We start from the raw sequence: 23678 nt of genomic DNA, 5'->3' as shown, positions 1-23678 counted from the left end.
CCGGAGAGTTATTTATTCCTGTCTGCGCAATGAACTGAGAACCCAGATGGCTGGACAGACTCAGACAGTATATCCCTAGAGAGCCATGTTTCCGTGAAAGAGTATGTTACAATCCCTGATGTCTCCTGGAAAGAAATCCTCACCCTGAGCTCGTCAACTTTATCATCCAGAAAATGAACATTATCGAGTAATACACTGATATTCTGGGCTAATAATGTAAGAAATAATACATAAAAAACTAAATGCTGCAAAGTTTCCTAAGAGTCTCGAAACACGGGCAGCCCTCTCTGCCATTTTTAGTGTATTACATGAGTACATATGAACCATGCTAATGGTATGTATTTTAGAAGGTAACTTTTTATGAAATGTTTATCTAACGGTGGCATGTTACCACTAACGTTAGCTAGCTAGCCTACCATAGCTAGCTAGTTGTTGTTAGCTGTCCATGTTTTTGTTTAATTTAATACACAGGCCCCTTTTATAATTTGTTTGTATTTGCACTGTGTAGATAGAGTGAATCAGATGTACTGTTGCGTCAACAATGCATGGGTGTATTTAATTGTTTTGCACACCATAATTAGCAATAGGGTAGCTAATGTAAGCTAAAAAAAACACTAACTAGATGGTAGCTAACTAGCTACATGAATAGTTGACAGCTAGCTTTAGCTATGCTATGAAAACATTGAGAACTGGATTGTATTTTATATTTTTATTTATTTTACCTTTATTTTACTAGGCAAGTCAGTTAAGAACAAACTCTTATTTTCAATGACAGCCAAGGAACAGTGGGTTAACTGCCTGTTCTAGGGCAGAACGACAGATTTTGTACCTTGTCAGCTCTGGGATTTGAACTTGCAACCTTTCGGCTACTAGTCCAATGCTCTAACCACCAGGCTACCCTGCCGGTTGAACGGAAGGTTGAACATCAGGCGGACTGAGGCATTATGGATAAATTGCAGGGGTTTGATGGCACAAATGAGGAGATTAGCCAACAGATAGTTGCAGTAGTCTAGATGGGAGATGACAAGTGCCTAGATTGGGCTCTGCGCCGTTTCCTGTGTGAGGAATGGTTGTACTCTATGGATGGTGTACAGCGTGAACCTGCTGGAGCAAGTCACTGATTTGATGTATAAAGAGAATGATAGGGTGTTGTCCAGGGTAGGGCTGTTGACGCCCCACCGGCAGTCATGAGTCATGACCGCAGTAAATTTTCATGTGTCGGTTGAGTCACAGTGATCTTCTGTTATGCACAGATCTGGGAAAGGGTACCAAAACATTTATGCAGCATTGAAGTTCCCCAAGAAAGCAGTGGCCACCATCATTCTTAAATGGAAGACGTTCGGAACCACCAAGACTCTCGGGGACAAGGGTCAGGGAGGTGACCAAGAACCCAATGGTCACTTTGACAGAGCTCCAGATCTGTTCCTCTGTGGAGATGGGATAACCTTCCAGAAGGACAACCATCTCTGCAGCACTCCACCAATCAGGCCTTTATGGTTGAGTGTTGCTTGCTTCGAAGCGAGCATAAAAGGCATTTAGCTCGTCTGGTAGGCACACGTCAAATCAAATCAAATATTATTTGTCACATGCGCAAAATACAACAGTGAAATGCTGACTTACAAGCCCTTAAACAACAATGCAGTTTTAAGAAAAATAAGTGTTAAGTAAAAAATTGAAAATATAAAAAATAATTTAAGAGCAGCTGTAAAATAACAGTAGTGAGGATTTATATACAGGGGGTACCGGTACAGAGTCAATGTGCAGCTCTCTGCTGGGGTTCCCTTTGTAATTGTTTTCAAGCCCTGCCACATCTGACGAGCGTCAGAGCCGTTGTCGTCGGATTCAATCTTAGTACTGTATTGACATGTTGCCTGTTTGATGGTTTGTTTGAGGGCGCATCGGGATTTCTTATAAGCGCCCAGATTAGTGTCCCGCTCCTTGAAAGCGCCAGCTCGAGCCTTTAGCTCGGTGCTAAAGGCTGTAATAGCTGACAAAGGTTTTTCAACGAAGTACTGAGTAAAGGGTCTGAATACTTATGTAAGTTAGTCATTTCAGTTTTTCTGAAAACCTGTTTTTGCTTTGTCATTATTGGGTATTGTGTGTAGATTGATGAGGGAAAAAACTATTTAATCCATTTTATAATCAGGCTGTAATGTAACTAAAAGAGGAAAAAAATCAAGGGGTCTGAATACTTTCCAAAGGTACTGTATAACATAATCGTAGGCTACGGTGTAATGGAATGGTTTGCCTTGTGTGGTAGGTTTTGTGGGTTTTGACACTCTTATGTAGGTCATAACCAGTCATAACATAATGCAATATACTGTATGTCACAAAAGGTCTAAATATATGTGTCATGACAGTGTTATGACCATATTATGACAGGTTATGACAAGGGCACATAGGGCTCTGGTCAAAGGAAGGGAAAGGGAAAGAGGATACCTAGTGAGTTGCACAACTGAATGCAGTCATCCAAAATGTATTTTCTGCATTTAACCCAACCTGTCTGAATCAGACGTAGTGGCATTAGATAGGGAATAGGGTACCATTTGGGACACAAGCAAAGAAAGGACCTCACTTGTCTGAAGAATTGACTGCTGGGAAATCTATTGAACAGATACCTGCAAAATCCAAACTGACAGAAGTTTCTTTCTGGGAAGAAAGCTATGTCCACAAAGGAGGCGCATGCTCACATTCGACTTTGCTTTTGACATTCTTCTGCCTCTGCGGTTTTATTATTGCAGATTTAGCTGGCTGACATTGGAAACAGGTCGGCTGCAATACAGGGTGGGAACAATTCCTGATACCAGTATTATCAAAGCCATATGTGTACAGATATAGGATCTTAATTTGAGCCAGTTTGATATAGCAGGAAAATAATCCTGCAGCAACAGGAAATGTGAATAATTATTTGGATTATAATTAATGGACATTTTTGTAGGATTTGATACATTTTTCAATGTGAAACTCAAGTCTGACATTCTAAAGTGAAAATTACAAACCTCAGAAGAATTATGAATCGAGCATGCGGGAAGCAGCCACTGGCTGATCCCGCCCTGGCTTAAGAAAAAACAATTAGCCTTAGGGCCAGACTACAGTTTTTTTTCTATTGTCTCTTTTTGGACCATTTAGATTGTTAATGTAGATTGTATACAAAACAAAATACAAAAAATGGTTAAAAATGTTCATGTTTTACTGTGACTTGTTGTAGGCTCCTAAGTGGACCATAAGGTTAAAAACCAAACCAAATTAAGAAAACTAAACTAAATTTAAAAATAATAGTAAATTAAGAAAAATAAAAAACGAAGTAACTCCGACAGTGTCACTTTTGCTGGTTCCAAGCACGGGTAAAGGAGGAGGGCTGGAATTGCCGCTATATAACTAGCTAGCAAGATGACAAAGAAACAATTTAATTCACTCTCCATAATCAAATATAGCCCATAGATACATTTTAAGCTAGCTGGCTAACGTTAGCTAAATGGTTAGCATGATTCACTAGCGAGCTGTTGTGCTAGCTAGGTAAAGTAAAGACACTGCATTGACTCTCGACAGCCAGATACAGGCAGCTGCTTCATGTAAACAAATCCATTGTGAATTATTTATAATGTTACTAGCTACAGTGGCCAGATAGCTAGCTTGGTAAAGCATGTGTTGTGTACATTGTGCTGCACATACCACCCCATTCGTTTCATATGAAGTCTGTGGGACTGCCTGGCTCAGTTAGCAAGATAACGTTAGCAGGCTAGCTAACTAATTAGCTAGTGCACATTGTCCAACCTACCAAAAAAATCCCTCTTCAAGCACAAAACTGCTTAGCTATATGTAAAGGATGTAAAGACTTGCTCTGGAATTTTTTAAATATATTGTAACGACCCTGGGTTTATAAGCGCAGATATCGACTCTAACGCTCGAGCATGCTTTTGCGGCACATTCGATAGCGCGCTGGACTTCAGGCTAGAAGGTTGAGGGTTTGAGACCTGCTCCCTTCCTGTTTCATTACATTGGTGTCAGAAGGGATCGGACCTTGCATCCACGACAGTGCGTGCGCTTGGCCGGTGAGCGCGTTCCTGTAAGATGAGTTGGAAGCTAAAGGGGAGAGTAATGTAAGCGCGAATATCGCCTCTGCCGCTTGAGCCCCACTTATCGTCTATGATAAGTACCAATCGGCAGTCAGATTCATGCTTAAAGCAAAACTGTATGATAGTGACTCACGGCTAGACCTTGGCATGATGACTTTGCAGGATCTACAGAAAGAAAGTAAAAACAGAATGATTTGAGTTTTAGCAGTAGCGATACATGGGTAAAATCACAAAGGAAGCCAAGCCAAGCCAGGAAAAAAGCCACATTACAACCTATGTTGTGATAATTGTGTTGTTTGCTCTATAACCCATTAGTTCATACACCACAGTGATTTACAATAAGGCCGTGACAACAGAAAGACAACAGTCACACAGTGGCGGCAGAAATTAATCTACACATACGTTTGTTTCATTACGAAACCAGAGAGCAACATCTGTCCGGTGGAGTCAACAAAGCAAATATTGCGTGTAACAAAACTAACAAAGTTATATCACCATGGTCAAGCAAGTTAATGTTTTCATCAGTTCATTAAACTACTGATTTAGAACCCCGGCGATACCGCAAGTGAGCTCAAAGACAACAGGAGCACTGCCTGCACTATTCCAGCACCACTTCAACTTAAACATTTAAACATCATCAGATCAACGAGGCTACAGTTGAAGTCGGAAGTTTACTTACACTTAGGTTATAGTCATTTAAAGTCGTTTTTCAACCACTCCACAAATTTCTTGTTAACAAACTATAGTTTTGGCAAGTTGGTTAGGACACCTACTTTGTGCATGACACAAGTAATTTTTTCCAACAATTGTTTACAGACAGATTATGACACTTATAATATTTCACTGTATCACAATTCAGGTGGGTCAGAAATGTACATACACTAAGTTGACTGTGCCTTTGACCTGCTTGGAAAATTCCGGAAAATTACGTCATCGCTTTCAAAGTTTCTCATATGCTAATTGACATAATTTGAGTCAATTGGAGGTGTACCTGTGGATGTATTTCAAGGCCTATCTTCAAACTCTGTACCTCTTAGCTTGACATTGTCTTCCATAAGTCTGGTTCATCCTTGGGAGCAATTTCCAAATGCCTGAAGGTACCACGTTTATCTGTACAAACAATGGTACAAACACCTTGGGACCAAGCAGCCGTCATACCGGCCAGGAAAGAGAGGCGTTCTGTCTCCTAGAGATAAACATACTTTGGTGCGAAAAGTGGAAATCAATCCCAGAACAACAGCAAAGGACCTTGTGATGATGCTGGAGGAAACCGGTACAAAAGTATCTATATCCATAGTAAAACGAGTCCTATATCGACATAACCTGAATAGCCGCTCAGTAAGGAAGAAGCCACTGCTCCAAAACCACCATTAAAAAACCCTGACTACGGTTTGCAACTGTACATGGGGACAAAGATTGTACTTTTTGGAGCAATGTCCTCTGATCTGATGAAACAAAAATAGAACTGTTTGGCCATAATGACCATTGTTATGTTTGGAGGAAAATGGGGAGGCTTGCAAGCCGAAGAAAACCATCCCAACTGTGAAGCATGGGGGTGGCAGCATCATGTTGTGGGGGTGCTTTGCTGCAGGAGGGACTGGTGCACTTCACAAAATAGATGGCTTCATAAGGTAGGGAAATTATATGGACATATTGAAGCAAAATCTCAAGACATCAGTCAGGAAGTTAAAGCTCGGTCGCAAATGGGTCTTCCAAATGGACAATGACCCCAAGCATACATCAAAAGTCGTGGCAAAAGGACAACAAGTCAAGGTATTGGAGTGGCCATCACAAAGCCCTGACCTCAAACTCTAGAAAATTTGTGGGCAGAACTGAAAAAGAGTGTGCGTGTGAAAAACTGAGTTTAAATGTATTTGGCTAAGGTGTATGTAAACTTCTGACTTCAACTTTATATATGCTTAGTTTAATGCACTGAAAACAAACTATTTAATCCAATCAATGTTGTTAAGGGGGGACGATGACAACCCACAGTTGAGCACAGCTCAATGCTGATTGGTTCATTATTTTATATATTTTTTAATCAAGGGAGGCCAACTGCTTGCTGGCATCAATAAATCAAATGCTACGGCGGCAACGTGTTATACTCTTTGGCTCCAGACAGCATCAGATACATCCAGACAGGAGTAGATACATGGGCTACCCAGACTGAGACAGAGGGGGCGCTGTTTCCCTGTCCAGACAGCATCAGATACATCCAGACAGGAGTAGATACATGGGCTACCCAGACTGAGACAGAGGGGGCGCTGTTTCCCTGTCCAGACAGCATCAGATACATCCAGACAGGAGTAGATACATGGGCTACCCAGACTGAGACAGAGGGGGCGCTGTTTCCCTGTCCAGACAGCATCAGATACATCCAGACAGGAGTAGATACATGGGCTACCCAGACTGAGACAGAGGGGGCGCTGTTTCCCTGTCCAGACAGCATCAGATACATCCAGACAGGAGTAGATACATGGGCTACCCAGACTGAGACAGAGGGGGCGCTGTTTCCCTGTCCAGACAGCATCAGATACATCCAGACAGGAGTAGATACATGGGCTACCCAGACTGAGACAGAGGGGGCGCTGTTTCCCTGTCCAGACAGCATCAGATACATCCAGACAGGAGTAGATACATGGGCTACCCAGACTGAGACAGAGGGGGCGCTGTTTCCCTGTCCAGACAGCATCAGATACATCCAGACAGGAGTAGATACATGGGCTACCCAGACTGAGACAGAGGGGGCGCTGTTTCCAGACAGCATGTCCAGACAGCATCAGATACATCCAGACAGGAGTAGATACATGGGCTACCCAGACTGAGACAGAGGGGGCGCTGTTTCCCTGTCCAGACAGCATCAGAAACATCCAGGCAGGAGTAGATACATGGGCTACCCAGACTGAGACAGAGGGGGCGCTGTTTCCCTGTCCAGACAGCATCAGATACATCCAGACAGGAGTAGATACATGGGCTACCCAGACTGAGACAGAGGGGCGCTGTTTCCCTCACTCGGATGATTTCTCATGTGAGATTCAGCCACTTGTGAGCGAGACAAAATATACATTATTTTATCATTTCATTTTTGTTATTTGTCAAATAAATACTTCCCCCTGGCATGCCTGAATACATGACACTGAGTTTTAGGGCCTGGCGTTTAGGGCCACGCTGTGTAATTCCAATGGCAGGGTTTTTTTACTGACTTCCCACCCAACAGGACATGGGCTTTTTAAACTATCCAGAACAGGCCCTGGTGCTGGTGCTTGGTAAAGTATACAGGAGAGTTATTGGCTCGTAATATGTATACTGAACAAAAATATAAATGCAACATGTAAAGTGTTGGTCCCATGTTTCATGAGCTGAAATAAAAGATCCCAGAAATGTTCAATACGCACCAAAAACATATTTTTCTCAGATGTTGTGCACAAAGATGTTTCCATCCCTTTTAGTCAGAATTTCTCCTTTGCCAAGATAATTTATCCCCCTGATAGGTGTGCTATATCAAGAAGCTGATTAAACAGCATGATCATTACACAAGTGCACAGTGTGCTGGGGAAAATAAAAGGCAGGACGTCCAACTGTCCTCATAACCATAGACCACGTGTAACCACGACAACCCCTCCACATCCGGCTTCTTCACCTGCGGGATGGTCTGAGACAAGCCACCTGGGCAGCTGATGAAACTGTGGGTGTGCACCACTGAAGAATTGCTGCACTAACTGTCAGAAAATGTTTCAAGGAAGCTAATCTGCATGCTTGTCATCCTAACTAGGGTCTTGACTTGTCTACAGTTCGGCGTTGTAACCGACTTCAATGGGCAAATGCTCTCCTTCAATGGCCACTGGCATGCTGGAGAAGTGTGCCCTTCATGGACAAATCTCAGTTTCAACTGTATTGGGCCGAAGGCAGACGGTGTGTATGGCGTTGTGTGGGCAAGCACTTTGCTGATGTCAACATTGTGAACAGAGTGCCCCATGGTGGCGGTGGGGTTATAGTATGGGGAGGAATAAGCTATGGACAATAAACACAATTGCATTTTATTGATGATCATTTTAATGCACAGAGTTAACGTGATGAGATCCTGAGTCCCATTCATCTGACGCCTTCACCTCACGTTTCAGCATGATAAATCATGGCCCCATGTCGCAAGGATCTGTACACAATTCCTGGAAGCTGAAAATGTTCCAGTTCTTCCATGGCCTGCATACTCACCAGACATGTCACCACCCATTAACCATGTTTCGGATGCTCCCGCCAATATCCAGCAACTTCACACAGCCATTGAAGAGGAGTGGGACAACATTCCACAGGCCACAATCAACAGCCTGATCATCTCTATGCCGCAGAAGATGTGTCGCGCTGCATGAGGCAAATGGTTGTCACACCAGATACTGACTGGTTTTCTGATCCACACCCCTACTTTTTTTTTTAAGTATCTGTGACCAACAGATGCATATCTGTATTCCCAGTCATGTGAAATCCATTAGATCACAGTAGGCTGTCATGGGGAGAACGGATCATAATAATAGCTGTTGACGTTGTATTTTTGTTCAGTGTGAGTACAGGGAGGCTGCTGTCTTGGGTCAAGCTCAGCCCCTGGAGCATTCCCAGACAGAGTCGTGGCTGGAGTGTGAGGTTTTGTTTTCATAGAGGTGTGTGCAGTGCTGGCAACAACATGAACCTGGACAATATAATTTTAGTTGTTTACAAAGCATATACATTTGAAAGTCATTGGCATTGATTGATGACCATAACATTTGTAATTGTTCAGTTCTATGAATTTCTTTTACATTCCTGGTTGTAAGTATTCACTGTTGTCATATGAATGACTTATTTGGAGTACAGTTTAGCCCCAAATCCTGGAAAACTTTCACCCCAAGTCCAGACTTCCAGCTGATAAAGCAAAGGAGTCCATCTTGTGAGACCTGTGATCTGGGCCAAAGATAGTTGTCAATGAACTTGTGGACAGTAGAGGCTCACATCCGTATTCACATTATAGGACCTACATATTAACTGAAAGCTTCATGACTTATGTAAGAGCCCAGGTCGAAAGGTCAGTGAGTGTTGGATGTTTTGTCTATTTCACAAAAGATACCTTGTGTTGTGACAAACATGGAAATGCTTCTTTCATCCATGGCACTGAATCTGTGTGTAGTAAACTCACATTTTAGCACACTATCAGAGAGAGAGAGAGTTTGCCATTAATTCAGTAAACTACAATGGTGTCCTCTATCTTGGTAGGTTACCGATAACAACAAAGGCTGTTCTGTGTCAAAATCCCTTTGTGTTCCACAGAATGTGTTCTGACCACACAATGGAGGCTCTCAGGGAGGAAAAAAACTGTCATCAAAAAGTGCTGATTCTTAGCAAGGCCTCGTATGTAACCTGACAGAAAAGCAATCAGAGTGTGAAAGAGGCTTGAGTCATAGCTTTCCTCGGAGGAAAAGCTGACTGCTTCAAATCACTTCATTTACTATGCAAGACCATGTTCCTGTACAGTGAAGCCCACCATAGAAAATAACTTTTACAGCGTTAGGTCCTCATCACATACCACAATACAGCAACACTCCATCAACACACAACGACAGTGTTATTGAGTGTTACTTCGCGGTGAGCGGTGAGTCGAAAGGACTCATCATTTTACATTATGAAGCTGTGTTGAAAACAATGTACTCTACTTGCCCTGCATGGTCCACTTCTTCAAGGAGAGATATCATCTTAAATACCTGCTACCAAAGATACCGCAGTGCTGATTGTAACTCCTCTAAAGTCAGAATTAAGGTGAGTCTACTGAGTCTCCTGTGGTGTTTGCTTCAGGACAATATGGCAGCATAGTGGGGGAGGCTCTCCCCTCTCAGCACCTATGCATAACTCCAGCTGTTTTCATCACTCTCAAGGTTATTGATATTCATTGCAGACAAACATCTCATTGGCTTCAGTACTACAGTCGTTAAAGGAGAGTGCACTAGTTTCAACCCCTCAACCCCTTTAAAGTGGTTATAAATATAAAAAGCAAATAAATACAAATATTGAGACTTCATTCCAGACAGCTCATTCAAAGTCTAATAAAACTAATGGGAATACATTACAGGTTCCAAAGGATGACACAATTATTAATTATGTTTGTATATTCTGATTTACACCTACTGGAAAATAATGTTTTATTGCAATAACATAATTACTATTGGACCTTTAATATTATTTATCAGAAATGGTGTAATTCACTGTCAACCAAATATGTATTACAGCTCTCAAATGACAAGCTGGTCTGATACATGCGTGCTCGACCTACTTGCGCAACGCCCTCGCTCTCTGACTAGAAATTGGAGTGAATCCTCAAACTCCTGCAAACTCCAGGCTGAGGACCGTTGAGTCTTAAAGGGTCTGGAGCTCTCGGATACAGGACTGGCTATATGGGACGCTACTTGGATGTCAGTCTTTCACTCTCCTAAGGGATCATATTAATTATTTAAAGGTTTTCTATTTTTACATTTTTTAAGTTACTTTCCCGTCGCGACGTTCTCATTATGTGCAGCTGGCTGCTGCAGTCCGCCCATCATCATACTTGGGAATCTAGAACGTTCGGGTGTTCTGTTGATCCCGACTTTATTCTTCTTTAGGACACTTTCTATTTTATGGAAGGACGGAAGACAATATCACAATTCGTTCCAAAATGGATTTAAATCCAAGCGTAAAATGTAAAATAGTTGTCGTTGGGGATAGTGAATGTGGGAAAACCGCTCTACTAAATGTGTTTGCAAAAGATTCATTTCCTGAGGTGAGTTTTATGTGACATATGTCATTTTAAACATGATTATTATGAGTTATCAATCAGCTTGCAACTTTTCTATGTCTAAACATGGATATCACCATTTTATTTCATCTGTAGGGCTACATTCCCACGGTGTTTGAGAACTACACGGCAAGTTTTGAAATCGATACGCAGAGAGTTGAACTCCGTCTGTGGGACACTTCAGGTGAGGACCCACTGCACGTTATTACCCTTCTGAAAGCCTGCATCACTGTCATACATGCTGTAGCTAATATATACCAGGCATGAAACATCTAGAGTGTTCTATAACAGAAGACAAGCATGAAATCCAGATATGCAGTATTGGCCACATTATGTGCTTTACAGTAACAGCCAGCCCCTTTGAGAGGAATGGTCTGACGCTGCCTCTCTGGAATGTGGGAAAGGGGTAGATAGGAGTCGGATAACAGTCATGGAAACCTTTTGTACACCACCAGCATTAGCCTACATCTGAAACGACCCTCACACCCTTGAACACCTGACAATGTGGGAACTCAAACACTGGTGTTGCCTCTGTATAGAATTGTACATCAGTCTTGTGAAATCAACATAGGCTACTTACTGACATACATTTTTGTCCTGTGCACTCTGAAATAAATGCAAACCTTGCATAGGTACCTGTTTCGTATCCCTCGGTCTGTAGGAGTAGATTTGTACTTCATTTCTTTCAGCTGTCTATGAGGAGAGAAAATCTAAAGGGCGGTAACGAAATTAGAGACACTTATTTTCCCCTGGCCAACATACACACATTTTTACTCAGAGAGCTTGGCCTGGCCGGTCCTCTTGCATTATTTGTTCTATAAAGCCGCTCCCCCTCACAGCCTCATACACTCAACAGGAATCCCATATAAAAGGTCCCTGGGGGATCTAACCCAAACACAGCCCCAGGTCTGGGGGGGATCGATGTCCCATCCATGGGACGGTAAAGCTAACGTAGGCTAATGCGATTAGCATGAAGTTGTAAGTAACAAGAACATTTCCCAGGACATAGACATATCTGATATTGTCAGAAAGCTTACATTCTTGTTAATCTAACTGCACAATTTACAGTAGCTATTACAGTGAAATAATACCATGTTATTGTTTGAGGAGAGTGCACAATTTTGAACATGAAAATGTATAAACAAATTAGACACATTTGGCAGTCTCGATACATTTAACAGAAAGGCAATGGTTCATTGGATCAGTCTAATACTCTGCACATACACTGCCATCTCGTGGCCAAAATCTCAATTGCACCTGGGCTGGAATAATACATTATGGCATTTCTCTTGCATTTCAATGATGGTTTTATAAAATTCAAAAGAACAGTTTTTTTGTATTTTCGTTTCCCAGATCTATTGTGTTATTCTCCTACATTCCTTTCACATTTCCACAAACTTCAAAGTGTTTCCTTTCAAATAGTACCAAGAATATGCATATCCTTGCTTCAGGTCCCGAGCTACAGGCAGTTAGATTTGAGTATGTCATTTTAAGCGAAAATGGAAAAACGGGGGCGGATCCTTAAGAGGTTTTAACCCAGTCCCAGGCCCCAGGATCGAATCTTAACCCTGGGGGGATCTAACCTTAACCCAGCCCCAGGTCTGGAGGTAATTACCTGCTAAACTACAGTTGCGGATGCCTCCAGCCTGGACTGGTTGTGTGTTTGGGCTGATCTGCCCCCCTGGGTCTGTGTACTGCTCTGGGAGGGGAGGGAGTAGTAGTGGGAAAGAGAAAGGGGGATACCTAGACAGTTGTAAAACTGAATGCATTCAACTGAAATATGTCTTACTCATTTAACCCAACCCCTCTGAATCAGAGAGGTGCGGGGGCTGCCTTAATTGACATCCACATCATCAGCACCCGGGGAACAGTGGGTTAACTGCTTTGCTCAGAACATAAGATTTTTACCTTGTCAGCTTGGGGATTTGATCCAGCAACCTTTCAGTTACTGGTCCAACAGTCCTACCCACCAGGCTACCTGCCCGTCAGGGAGTCCTCTGGGCTGGGTGGAGACGTGTGTGTGTAGAGAGGGGGTAGTAAGGGGTTGAGGGAGTGCTTTGGGTGAGGTGAAGGGGGTTGTGTAGAGAGGGGTGAGGGAGTGTGTTGGGCTGCCTCTCCTCTGCTCTGTGACCTATATTATATTATATTATATTATATTATATTATTAAGCTGATTGTGGCGTCCCTTGGGTCTGCCCAGGACACGACTCAGTGATTACACCACAGCTTCAGGAAGAGCTGATACACCAGGGCAGCCCTCACCACACACACCAGTCCTCACCACACACACCAGTCCTCACCACACACACCAGTCCTCACCACACACACCAGCCCTCACCACACACACCAGCCCTCACCACACACACCAGCCCTCACCACACACACCAGGGCTGACACACATCTAAGGAGTTCCACTGGACCAGCAATCCCCTCCCTCTCATCACAACATGATGGTGTGATAACGTAGATATGGTGGAATTGTTTTGATAACCTTGTGGATAAGGTGACGCGTTTCGAGATACGTGATAGTGTTGTTTATTGTTATCACAAACGAGTCTCGTGGAAATTGGAGTACCGCAACTACATATAATGGGTAAAGAGCCTCCAACAGTTTGCCACCTTCTCTCTCTCTCTCTCTCTCTCTCTACTTTATAATGCACATGTAGTCCACTTAGACTAGTTTTCTTAAAAGAGTAGACATCTATTCTAGTGATTAATTGAACATCGTCCCATATCATGTTAGCCTCATTATACTGCACATGCCATGTACAGTAGTTTCTCTCCTAGGGATATCAGTAAAGATGCTGGATCGTAATTTGATCACCCTTTTGCAGGAGAACTTTCCTGCAATGCAGGAAATTTAAAACGTGTAGCAAAAATGCTTCTGAAGTTTGTAATTTCCACTTTGAAATGTCAGACTTGATTTACAAAAAATGTATCAACCCCTACAAAAATATCCATGGATTATAATCTACATAATTATTCACATTTCCTGTTGCCGATTGATAATTTTTTTCTGCTGTAGAAAACTAGCTCAAATTAAGATCCTACATCAGTTGGTGAGTTCAATGAAATATAGGGTTACCCAGATGATCTTGTCTAGTTCCCTTCTCATCACATAGTACCCTACTCATTATTTCAGAGCTTTCTGGAGCAACCTGCATGAAGAATAGCACCTGAGAATAACTCTAACACAGTTAGCTGAAAGGTCATTAGAAATGCATGGGACTCCAGTGTTCTAGGTTCTGTATGTGGATCAATGTGTTTAGTAGAGGACTCCCCCCAGTGGAATGCCAGTGGTCGGATCATGTCATTGGTCAGGGAAGTGGTTATATCCACCCCTGTGAGAAATATCCTCCTGAAGATTTCCCGTCTCTCTCCTATAAGCACAACTATTACTTATTATTGTATGTAATAGTTATGTGCATTGACTTGGGTTGGTGTCATATATTTCTGTAGCCCCTAACCCACCTATCTGATCGATGAGCTGTACGTTGAATGAGGAAAGATGCCTTAGATTAGTTTGATGTCGTTGTTTTATCATGTACACTTTATCACGTCTCACAGCGACAGATACATTTACTGTACTTCGAGCCTAAAATTGCAATTTCTTACAGTCGGTTAGGTTTACCCCATTTTTTAAAAATCAACTCAATCCTACAACTCTATTTGAATGGTCCCATGGAAAATCCTTCATACCAGAGTTTTAAACATTCCAAATCCCACACGTGTTCTGGTCGAGCCATTTATCAGACCTTAAGGTGGGCTATGAAAATAGGGGCCTCAAGGCTGTTTGTTTAACATAAGGAATCTGACTTGCCAGACTTGAAAATATTTCTGCATTGTTTACATCTGCTGGTGTGAATTTGTTGGTGGAGAAACGTGCCGGGAGGGGAATCTATGTCATACCACAGCATATGATTTATAGGCACTCTACCATGTCCAAACATTCAAATGGGCCCACTGGTACAGAAGTTTACTCCTGAGAATTCAAACTGAGTTTAATTGTGTTGAGGTAAATTAGAGTGAAAATTGAAAAAGACAGATGGTGATGGTGCCATTGGTGTTTTGGTCCAGAGTGGGACCATCTGGATTCAATTTGTGAATCAAAACATTTCTGGTCTGGGTGGGGGCAGGCGTTGTAAAGCCAGCTTCAGAAGTAATGGATCAGGTTTTGAGTGATTGTTATGACTTCAAGTCATGATGTGAAAAAGCATACTTTAACCCCGCATTCTTTAGAATTCAATGGCACAATTCAGGAACCTAGGTTATTCTACATGGCTTTGTATTCTAAAGGAGAAAGGCCTTTGGCATGGAACCCTTAGACAATTACACAAATCTCCTTTCTGAGAATGAGAATCTGTTTCCTACAGTAGAGTATGTATGTGTGAGAAATGGTGTTTTCACCCTAGCCAGTTTGGATTAAAGGTAATATATAACCTGTATGAGGAGAGGAGCCCCCTCATGTTGTAACTCAAATACCACCCTACTGTGGGAAACTATAAAATCCCCACCATTTTTCACAGAGGCACAATGGGGAGATGGAAACTTCCAGACATTAGTGTTGGTTTGGTTTCTTTACCTGGGATGCAACCTGACCCAGTCCACCACAGAGCTTGAACAGCTCTAAAGATTCTCTGCATTCCACACTACACACATTTGTCCCAAGAAAACCTTCAGGATATGAGGTTATGTTACAGATTGTTTAGTGTGCAGTATGTACGTCACAAGTGTATATTTCACTGGTAAAATACCAGTGAAATAAATAAATAAAATAGAATTTTGTATTAGTTGGATTCTGTAACTGTGTTTCTACTCCTGTTTGGAATGGGAACCACTGCAGTTTGATCAGTCTCTGCAAATAACATTGTCATTGTTTGAATCAACGCATCTATGGAAAGGTACATGTTGGTTAACTTACAGGAAGTTGAGGAACTACCGTGACCCAGTTACCACAGACCCTCTTTTACTTGACTAACAACATGGTGACGTGTTTGAATTGCAGGCTCTGCATACTATGACAACGTGCGACCTCTCTCCTACCCGGACTCTGATGCAGTCCTCATCTGCTTTGACATCAGCAGACCAGAGACCCTGGACAGTGTACTGAAGAAGGTGAGTGTTTTGGGGTGATATAGCGGACTCTTGTTCTGGAAGATAAGCTGCCTCGGGTCCTCTTGAACTGGTGAACAATGGCCTGTCCCAATGGCATTTTCATTCAGTCCCCTAGACCCTCTCTAGAAAGGCCTCCATCTGTGTTTCTGGGTCAAGGGACCTCTGAAAAAACGAATTCTGCTAAAAACTAGCTTTACCAATGAGAGGAGACTAGAACTAGGGCTGTACCAATGAGAGGAGACTAGAACTAAGGCTGTACCAATGAGGGGGTACTAGAACTAGGACTGTACCAATGAGAGGAGACAAGAACTCGGAGCGTACCAATGAGGGGGGGTACTATAACCGTACCAATGGGGGGGTACTAGAACCGTACAAATGGGGGTACTAGAACCGTACAAATGGGGGTACTAGAACTGTACCAATGAGGGGGTACTAGAACTAGAACCGTACCAATGAGGGGGACTAGAACTAGGACCATACCAATGAGGCGAGAACTAGAACCGTACCAATGAGGGGGGGACTAGGACTAGGACCGTAATGAGGGGGGTACTAGAACCGTAAATGGGGGGTACTAGAACCGCACCAATGAGGGGGTACTAGAACCGTACCAATGAGGGGGGTACTAGAACCGTACCAATGAGGGGGGGGGTACTAGAACCGTACCAATGAGGGGGTACTAGAACTAGAACCGTACCAATGAGGGGGATAGAACTGAGGGGGATAGAACCCGTACCAATGAGGGGGGACTAGAACCGTACCAATGAGGGGGACTAGAACTAGGACCGTACCAGGGGGGGACTGGGGGGGGAGCTAGAACTAGCGCTGTACCATTGAGAGCGGTGGCGGGGAGGAATGTGAAAACAAACTCACGTGAGGCTCAGTAGTAGTCAAACCGGCCTTGTTCACACATGGGATCCCAGACACGGCTATTGTGGGTCTCAGTGCCCTTTGACCTGGCTCAGTATTATGCCAGCTGAGAGGAGTAGGGTCCAGTTAGAGATTCCTCCCCTGGAGAGAACATAATCCAACCAAGCTTTTTTACTCTCGGACCCCACTCAGTAGGGCCCCAGTCTCGGACTAATGCTTTCCCTTTTCTTTCCTCTGTATAGTGGAAAGGAGAGATTGAGGAATTCTGTCCCAACACCAAGATGCTGCTGGTGGGGTGCAAGTCAGACCTACGCACCGACCTTTTTACCAAATCTCACTCTGGCCATACCCCAGTGTCCTATGATCAGGTAGGTGTCTTTCTAAATGTCATTCAAGAGTATGGACTTAAACATGATCCAGTATTAAAAGCACTGGGAACAATTTGTAATAGGCAGAGCTCCTGACTGATTTCAGTGTTGTTCCCTCTCTGTCTCAGGGCTCTAACATGGCCAAGCAGATCAGTGCTCCGTACATCGAGTGTTCGTCTCTGCAGTCTGAGAACAGCGTCAGGGACCTCTTCCACGTGGCCACGCTGGCCTGCGTCAACAAGGGCAACAAGAATGTCAAACGCAACAAGTCCTCCAGGAGCACCAAGAGGATCTCGCACAGCAGACCTGACCTGCCCACCGTGGTGTCAGACTTCCAGAAGACTAAAACTAAGACCTGTGCTGTTATGTGACTGGGATGATGTCATTAGAGAGACTGGGGTACACTGTGAACATGCTCATGAGCATTTGAATTTTGGACAACCATGAAGAGCTTTATGCACTATTAGTGTACCAACTGAATGAGGGATGGTGTTGAGATGGTGAAAACAGCTACGTTATACCCTGCTTTTTTACACGCTAGGGGAAGCATAAAAACAAGGCGTAAATGAACACGTCATGAACTAGATGTATCCCAGACAGTCGTCACTAAAGAGCTCTACTTTTATTCTCAGCTTGAACTTGAATCCTATGGTTTAGAACACAAGCAGGGTTGAAGAATCCTGACTATTGAAAAGCTTCCGTTTCTGAAGTGTTGCAGGTACCAGTGTTTTTGGGGTCTGCTGTTTTCAAGGATCCTGTGTTCTTCCCAGTAATCAACCGAAATTGTTGTGAGGAGAGACAATGAAGGATATGAGAGCAGTTAGATTGTGTAATGTACAGAGAAGCAATGATGACAACCAAGATGTTGTCTGAGCAGAATTGATGCATGTCACATGTTGTGTCACGATTTCCATTTCCTTTTTTCTTAAAATGTTGCCCTTTTCTGAATCTGTTTATTACAATGTATTATTCTAAAATAATTTCAAAATAGTTCATTTCAGAACTGTCAATTTGCCATGTTTAAATGTACTGTAGTCAGGTAAATGTGGTACATGTTTGAATTTATACTTATACACGTATAAGCCCATCATTAAATGCCTCAGTGCTGCATTTATTGACCTTTGGGAAGTACATATTTTCCTACTGAATTTGCCTGTTTAGTTTTATAAGAACTAGAGTGGTCTATCCGAGACACTGGTCTTGAGTTTTTAAATATTTAGGGCCTTGGAAGCTCATTCAGTTCCTGTGGACATATATGGAAGTGTCGACGTCTCTGGATTGTGGGTTTTCCTATGAAAAGAGTAACTACTGGAGATAAGATTTGTCCTTTGGTTAGTGAAGAGAGACATTTACTGTGAGTGACATCCTGCTCTGTCTGCCTGTCACGCTGGCCTCGTTATCAGAGCTGTGACTTTGCTGAAGTCTTTCACTCTCTCCTCTGTTGGCACGCTGCAGGAGTTCTGGTCACATGATGACGCACTCTGGGTGAACCTTAACTATCCCTCAGCTCAGCTGCCTGCTGGCTGTCTGTCCTACCAGCCCCAGCCCTTCTGAATCTTTTAGGAGCATTAAGAGTTGGGTTCCTTCTGTTTGACATTTGGGTGTTTGTTTAAGTTATGTATATTTGCTTGAGAACACCCTCACCATGCCAAACCAGACATGTAGTTTGGGAACTGTATTTGTAAGGTAGTGACTGACAATATTATTCTTGTTCCTAATGAGGAATCAGTGAAAACACCCAGGCAATACCTGCATGAATGCCTTGATCACGTCAAATGCGGCCTAATGTGCTGAAATATGTCAAAACATGGGCCAATTCTATCCAACAATACGATACAGATGCCTCAATGATACATGAGGATATGAAACCGTTCTCCTGAAATCAGGTGACTACTGTGATGCAACATATTAAGAGATTGTGATGGGGATATGCTTAGCGTTGCCATTTTTGCACAATATAGTGCTGTTTGTCGGAATAGCAGTTTACAATAACCAGGACACAAGTACCATAGATGGGACCAGTGGTCTGTGTCATTGAATTCTATTGGGTAAATGATTGCTCAGTGTGTAACATGCATCAGTGGCTCCATCAACACAGAATCGCTGCATTTTTATCAGGATTGGTCCTGTGTTGTGGTGTCCTGTCTAATCAATTCCCTTAACGGTGCCCCATTCAAGGTGATATGAAAGGTGACTTCGGGAAATCTGTGCTGTATAATATGGAAGAGATGGCTATTTTTATGCCACAGAAAACCCAATGGCATATAGAAGTTCTGCTTCATTGAAATACAAAACGGACCGTTTGTCTTTTGTGAGCATACAAATCCATGCCGTTGAGCTAATGCTATGGAGAGTATGGTGACAACAGAATACATTTACCCTTGCTTTTGTATTCATTGTGGTTAGATTCGGGGTAATAGAAAGAGATTTTTTAAAATTGCAAGCCTTATTCCACCACCCTGGTTTTCCTCTACTGCAGTGATACTTGTAGTAATATTGTGAAATAGCTTAATCTTTACAAGCTTATCCAAATGAGTTCAATTGATTGGTTGATCAGAATTCCAACTCTTTAACTTGTGTCAAAATGTAAACCTGAAGAACCTCTGGTTGCTTCACATGGTATGTATCTGTTCAGTGTGGTTTCTCAGCAGTGGAGAGATACTAAACCACATAACAAAAGCTGTTAACAGCAAGTTCAACTTCATATTAGTTCTCCTTAAATCGTACATATTTTATGTTATTATAAAATGGTAGGCCTACTTTGAAAGGTAATGATATGGAAACTGAATTGCCATCCAGAGGATTTTGGTGATCAAATATTTTAATCGTTGAGCCTAAACTGCCAGCTTGCAATTGCACACCCCATTGCAACATGAATTAAAGCACTAAGCCACCATTCTGGCCTACTGATAAAATGCTCGTTAGTCATATAAAAAAATAAATGCTGGTATTTACACCGCCCTCATTTAATTGGATGTACAAATTGATACACAAATTTATCCCATTACAAAGATATTGATAATGTGTTACAATGACTAGGGGCTCTATTCAATCTGAATGGTTGAAGCGTCACAAGAAAACACAGTAGAAATGTAAAGGTCATTTCATATTGAGACGACGATCTGCAGCGTTTACCGTGAACGCAGTCTCCACTAACGCGGGAACATTGCCTTTAAATTTCAATAACGCTGAATTTCCACGATATGGATTGAATATACCCCTAAATGTGAAGATACATTGGTCACACTCTGGGTTTGCCATTTTGTCAGATATGGACCCATCTTTCATAAGCTGTGTTGAGTGATAACAACCTTATAAATGCATATGGCTTCACAGGCCACCTGCCATGCACTTAGACTTGGTGAGCAGATGTTAAACACAACAACAACACATCTCGTAAAGCTTTTACCAATGTCAGCAAAATGGACGAAGAGAGGGTCGGACCTTAGAGTTCTACTCAAATTCCATCAGGGGAGATGTGTGAATGGATTCTGACAAAAGAGAGCCTTCCTCTGAATAGGCTTGGCTGAGTGAATGGGTAAATATTCTGTTTGGGCTGTTGAGAAAATAATCCCCCACAGACACGCCCTGTTTTCTCAAGACATGACAAAGACTGGAGATAGGATATTTACATAAGCCTGAATTCTCAACAACAACAAAAATGACATGAAAAACATTATGTAACAAGATTATGTGTACCTAATATAGTGCATATATGTCTGGTGCTGGATTTATATTTCAACACCTGCTTGAAAGATCACAGTGAATTTATATAATAAACTTTCCTTCTTGCCTTTTGCAGTCTAGCTCATCTCAGTCAAATTGCTGTTGCCATTTACAGTAAATCTGTCAATCAGAGCAGGAGGTAAATCATTTCACAGCAACTTCTCAGTAATCCGCCTCGGGCGCTTGACAGTAACCATAATATCCTCTATGATTAAAGAAGTAATATGAGAAAATATCCTCTTATTTGATAGGTATTTGGCACTGATACAGCAATATTCTACCCATCACATATTTTCACTTCACTGTACCTCTCCGGACATTTTCTCTGCTTAGTCCCCTTCTGTACTTCCTGTTCACCCACGACTGTGGGGCCACGCACAACTCCATCACCATCATCAAGTTTGTTGACAACGCGGCGGTGATAGGCCTGGTCACCGACAACGACGAGACAGCCTACAAGTAAGAGGTCAGAGACCCGGTAGTGTGGTGCCATGACAACAACCTCTCCCTCAACGTCAGCAAAACAAAGGAGCTGATTGTGTCCACATCACCAAAGACTTAACATGGTCCTCTCACACCAGCACAGTCGTGAAGAAGGCCGAACAGCGCCTCTTCCCCCTCAGGAGGTTTAAAAGATTTTCCCCTCAGATCCTCAAAAAGTTGTGCAGCTGCACCACTGAGAGCATCTTGACTGGCTGCATCATCGCTTGGTATGGCAACTGCACCACCTTCGATCGCAAGGCGCTACAGAGGATGGTGCGGACAGCCCAGTACATCACTTGGGCCGAGCTCCCTGCCATCCAGGACCTCTATACCAGGCGGTGTCAGAGGAAGGCCCTACAAATTGTTAAAGAGTCAGCCACCCAAGTCATAGACGATTCACTTTGCTACCGCTCAGAAAGTGGTACGGGAGCGACAAGCCTGTAATGCATCTGAACAACTTTTACCCCCAAGCCATAAGACTGCTGAACAATTCATCAAATGGCTACCTGGACTATTACATTGACCCTTTTTGCACTGTAATTTCCTTGAAATGACTTGGAAACAACGTTGACTCAACCAGTGTGTGCCCAGTGGGTAAGCATTCAACTGAAAAATCTACACCTGTTGTATTCAGCGCACGTGACGAATAAAATTAGATTTGATTTCCTCCTCCCTACTGCCCTGCTTTGGTGAAATCTCCCAGGACTCTCCACTGCGGGTCTAAATTGGGCTACAGGCTCCTCTTCCTCTCGCTGGGAGTTTAATCAGACTGCACCAGCAGAGTGGCTTAGATCTCCTCCCACTGACACACACACACACACACACACACACACACACACACACACACACACACACACACACACACACACACACACACACACACACACACACACACATACGGATTACACACACACGGATTACACACACACACGCGGATTACACACACACACGGATTACACACACGAGGATACACAAGCATAACAGTACCTTAAGCCACAGTCAAACTTCAGAGAGGGACTGTAGGAGCGAAACTGCTGCTGTCTTATGGCTGCAACTGCAGGGAGAAGAGTCAGGGAAAACATCATACAAAATCTCTGTACATTAAATTGATAATGGTCTTTAAAAACATGAACAATCTACGTTGAAAAGTCCTGACTGGAGTAGCCGTCCCTCCCCCCAGTCTGTTTCATAGAGGATTGATGTCATAAAACAAAGGTCTGTTAGTGATTATATGTCAGCATCTCTCTGTTGGGAATCCTCCTCATCTCTGTTGGAATCAACAGCAACACTACAGAAGAATAGAATCTCTCTGCAGCCATCTGCAGACAACACAGTGTCTGTCTCCTTATACCACCAACAGATATTACACCGGGCTGAAGTAATGAGGTAGAATTTTTTTTTTTAAGAAACTCCAGCTCATAACAGTATGATCGATATATCTCTTTGTGACAGGGGATGCCACTGCAAAAACATGAATAAAAACTTCACCAGGCCAAGAAAGGGAAGAAACTATTCAAAGACTGACAGTTGCTAATTGTTGCGCGCAAAGCACTGAGAAAATAACACCATGATTATTGTGAATATCAACCTGTTAAACCATAATCATAATAATCATTACAGCAGATGAACCAATGACCTTGAGAATGTGTATTGAATAGGACATGTAGAGCCTCTGGCCCTCTGTCCTCCTGGTATGGTCGCCCTGCCACTCACTGCCGCCATATTAACTGGAAGCTAAAACAGTCATTGTGTGAGAGGAATGTGAATCACCTGTGTGCCGTTTGTTTCCAACAGGAGGTCATGGTCCTCAGATCCCCTGGACTGTAGCCTCAGCCTGGTTGGTCCAGTCTGTTGCTGTTTTACGCATTTGTTTAGCCTTTGTTTGAACTGTTTTCTGTGTTTGCCCACTGCCATGGTACGGCCGTATGGGTCCAGGCTGCCACGTACAGTACGGCCGTATGGGTCAAGGCTGCCACGTACAGTACGGCCGTATGGGTCAAGGCTGCCACGTACAGTACGGCCGTATGGGTCCAGGCTGCCACGTACAGTACGGCCGTATGGGTCCAGGCTGCCACGTACAGTACGGCCGTATGGGTCCAGGCTGCCACGTACAGTACGGCAGTATGGGTCCAGGCTGCCACGTACAGTACGGCCGTATGGGTCCAGGCTGCCACGTACAGTACGGCCGTATGGGTCCAGGCTGCCACGTACAGTACGGCCGTATGGGTCCAGGCTGCCACGTACAGTACGG

The 23678-nt window shown here is 43.1% G+C and overlaps 1 protein-coding gene across 1 annotated transcript; it reads left to right on the top strand.

Annotated features, from left to right (window-relative positions):
• Positions 1 to 10392: 10392 nt before the first annotated feature.
• On the top strand, positions 10393 to 18332 carry LOC118374470 (rho-related GTP-binding protein RhoE-like). Its single transcript, XM_052522934.1, has 5 exons — positions 10393 to 10854; positions 10966 to 11053; positions 15874 to 15983; positions 17093 to 17218; positions 17347 to 18332. The coding sequence occupies exons 1-5, from the start codon at positions 10750 to 10752 to the stop codon at positions 17587 to 17589; spliced, it is 672 nt and encodes a 223-aa protein (XP_052378894.1). The 5' UTR covers positions 10393 to 10749; the 3' UTR covers positions 17590 to 18332.
• Positions 18333 to 23678: the final 5346 nt, after the last annotated feature.

The sequence above is a fragment of the Oncorhynchus keta genome, chromosome 7, assembly GCF_023373465.1.
Source record: "Oncorhynchus keta strain PuntledgeMale-10-30-2019 chromosome 7, Oket_V2, whole genome shotgun sequence".
Classification (NCBI taxonomy): Eukaryota; Metazoa; Chordata; class Actinopteri; order Salmoniformes; family Salmonidae; genus Oncorhynchus; species Oncorhynchus keta.
This window is presented reverse-complemented; position numbering and strand designations above follow the sequence as displayed.

Coding starts and splice junctions, on each gene's coding strand:
- LOC118374470 (XM_052522934.1), top strand. CDS start 10,750: ATGGATTTAAATCCAAGCGTAAAATGTAAAATAGTTGTCGTTGGGGAT. Junction 10,855..10,965: donor CAAAAGATTCATTTCCTGAG/GTGAGTTTTATG, acceptor TTTCATCTGTAG/GGCTACATTCCCACGGTGTT. Junction 15,984..17,092: donor TGGACAGTGTACTGAAGAAG/GTGAGTGTTTTG, acceptor TCCTCTGTATAG/TGGAAAGGAGAGATTGAGGA.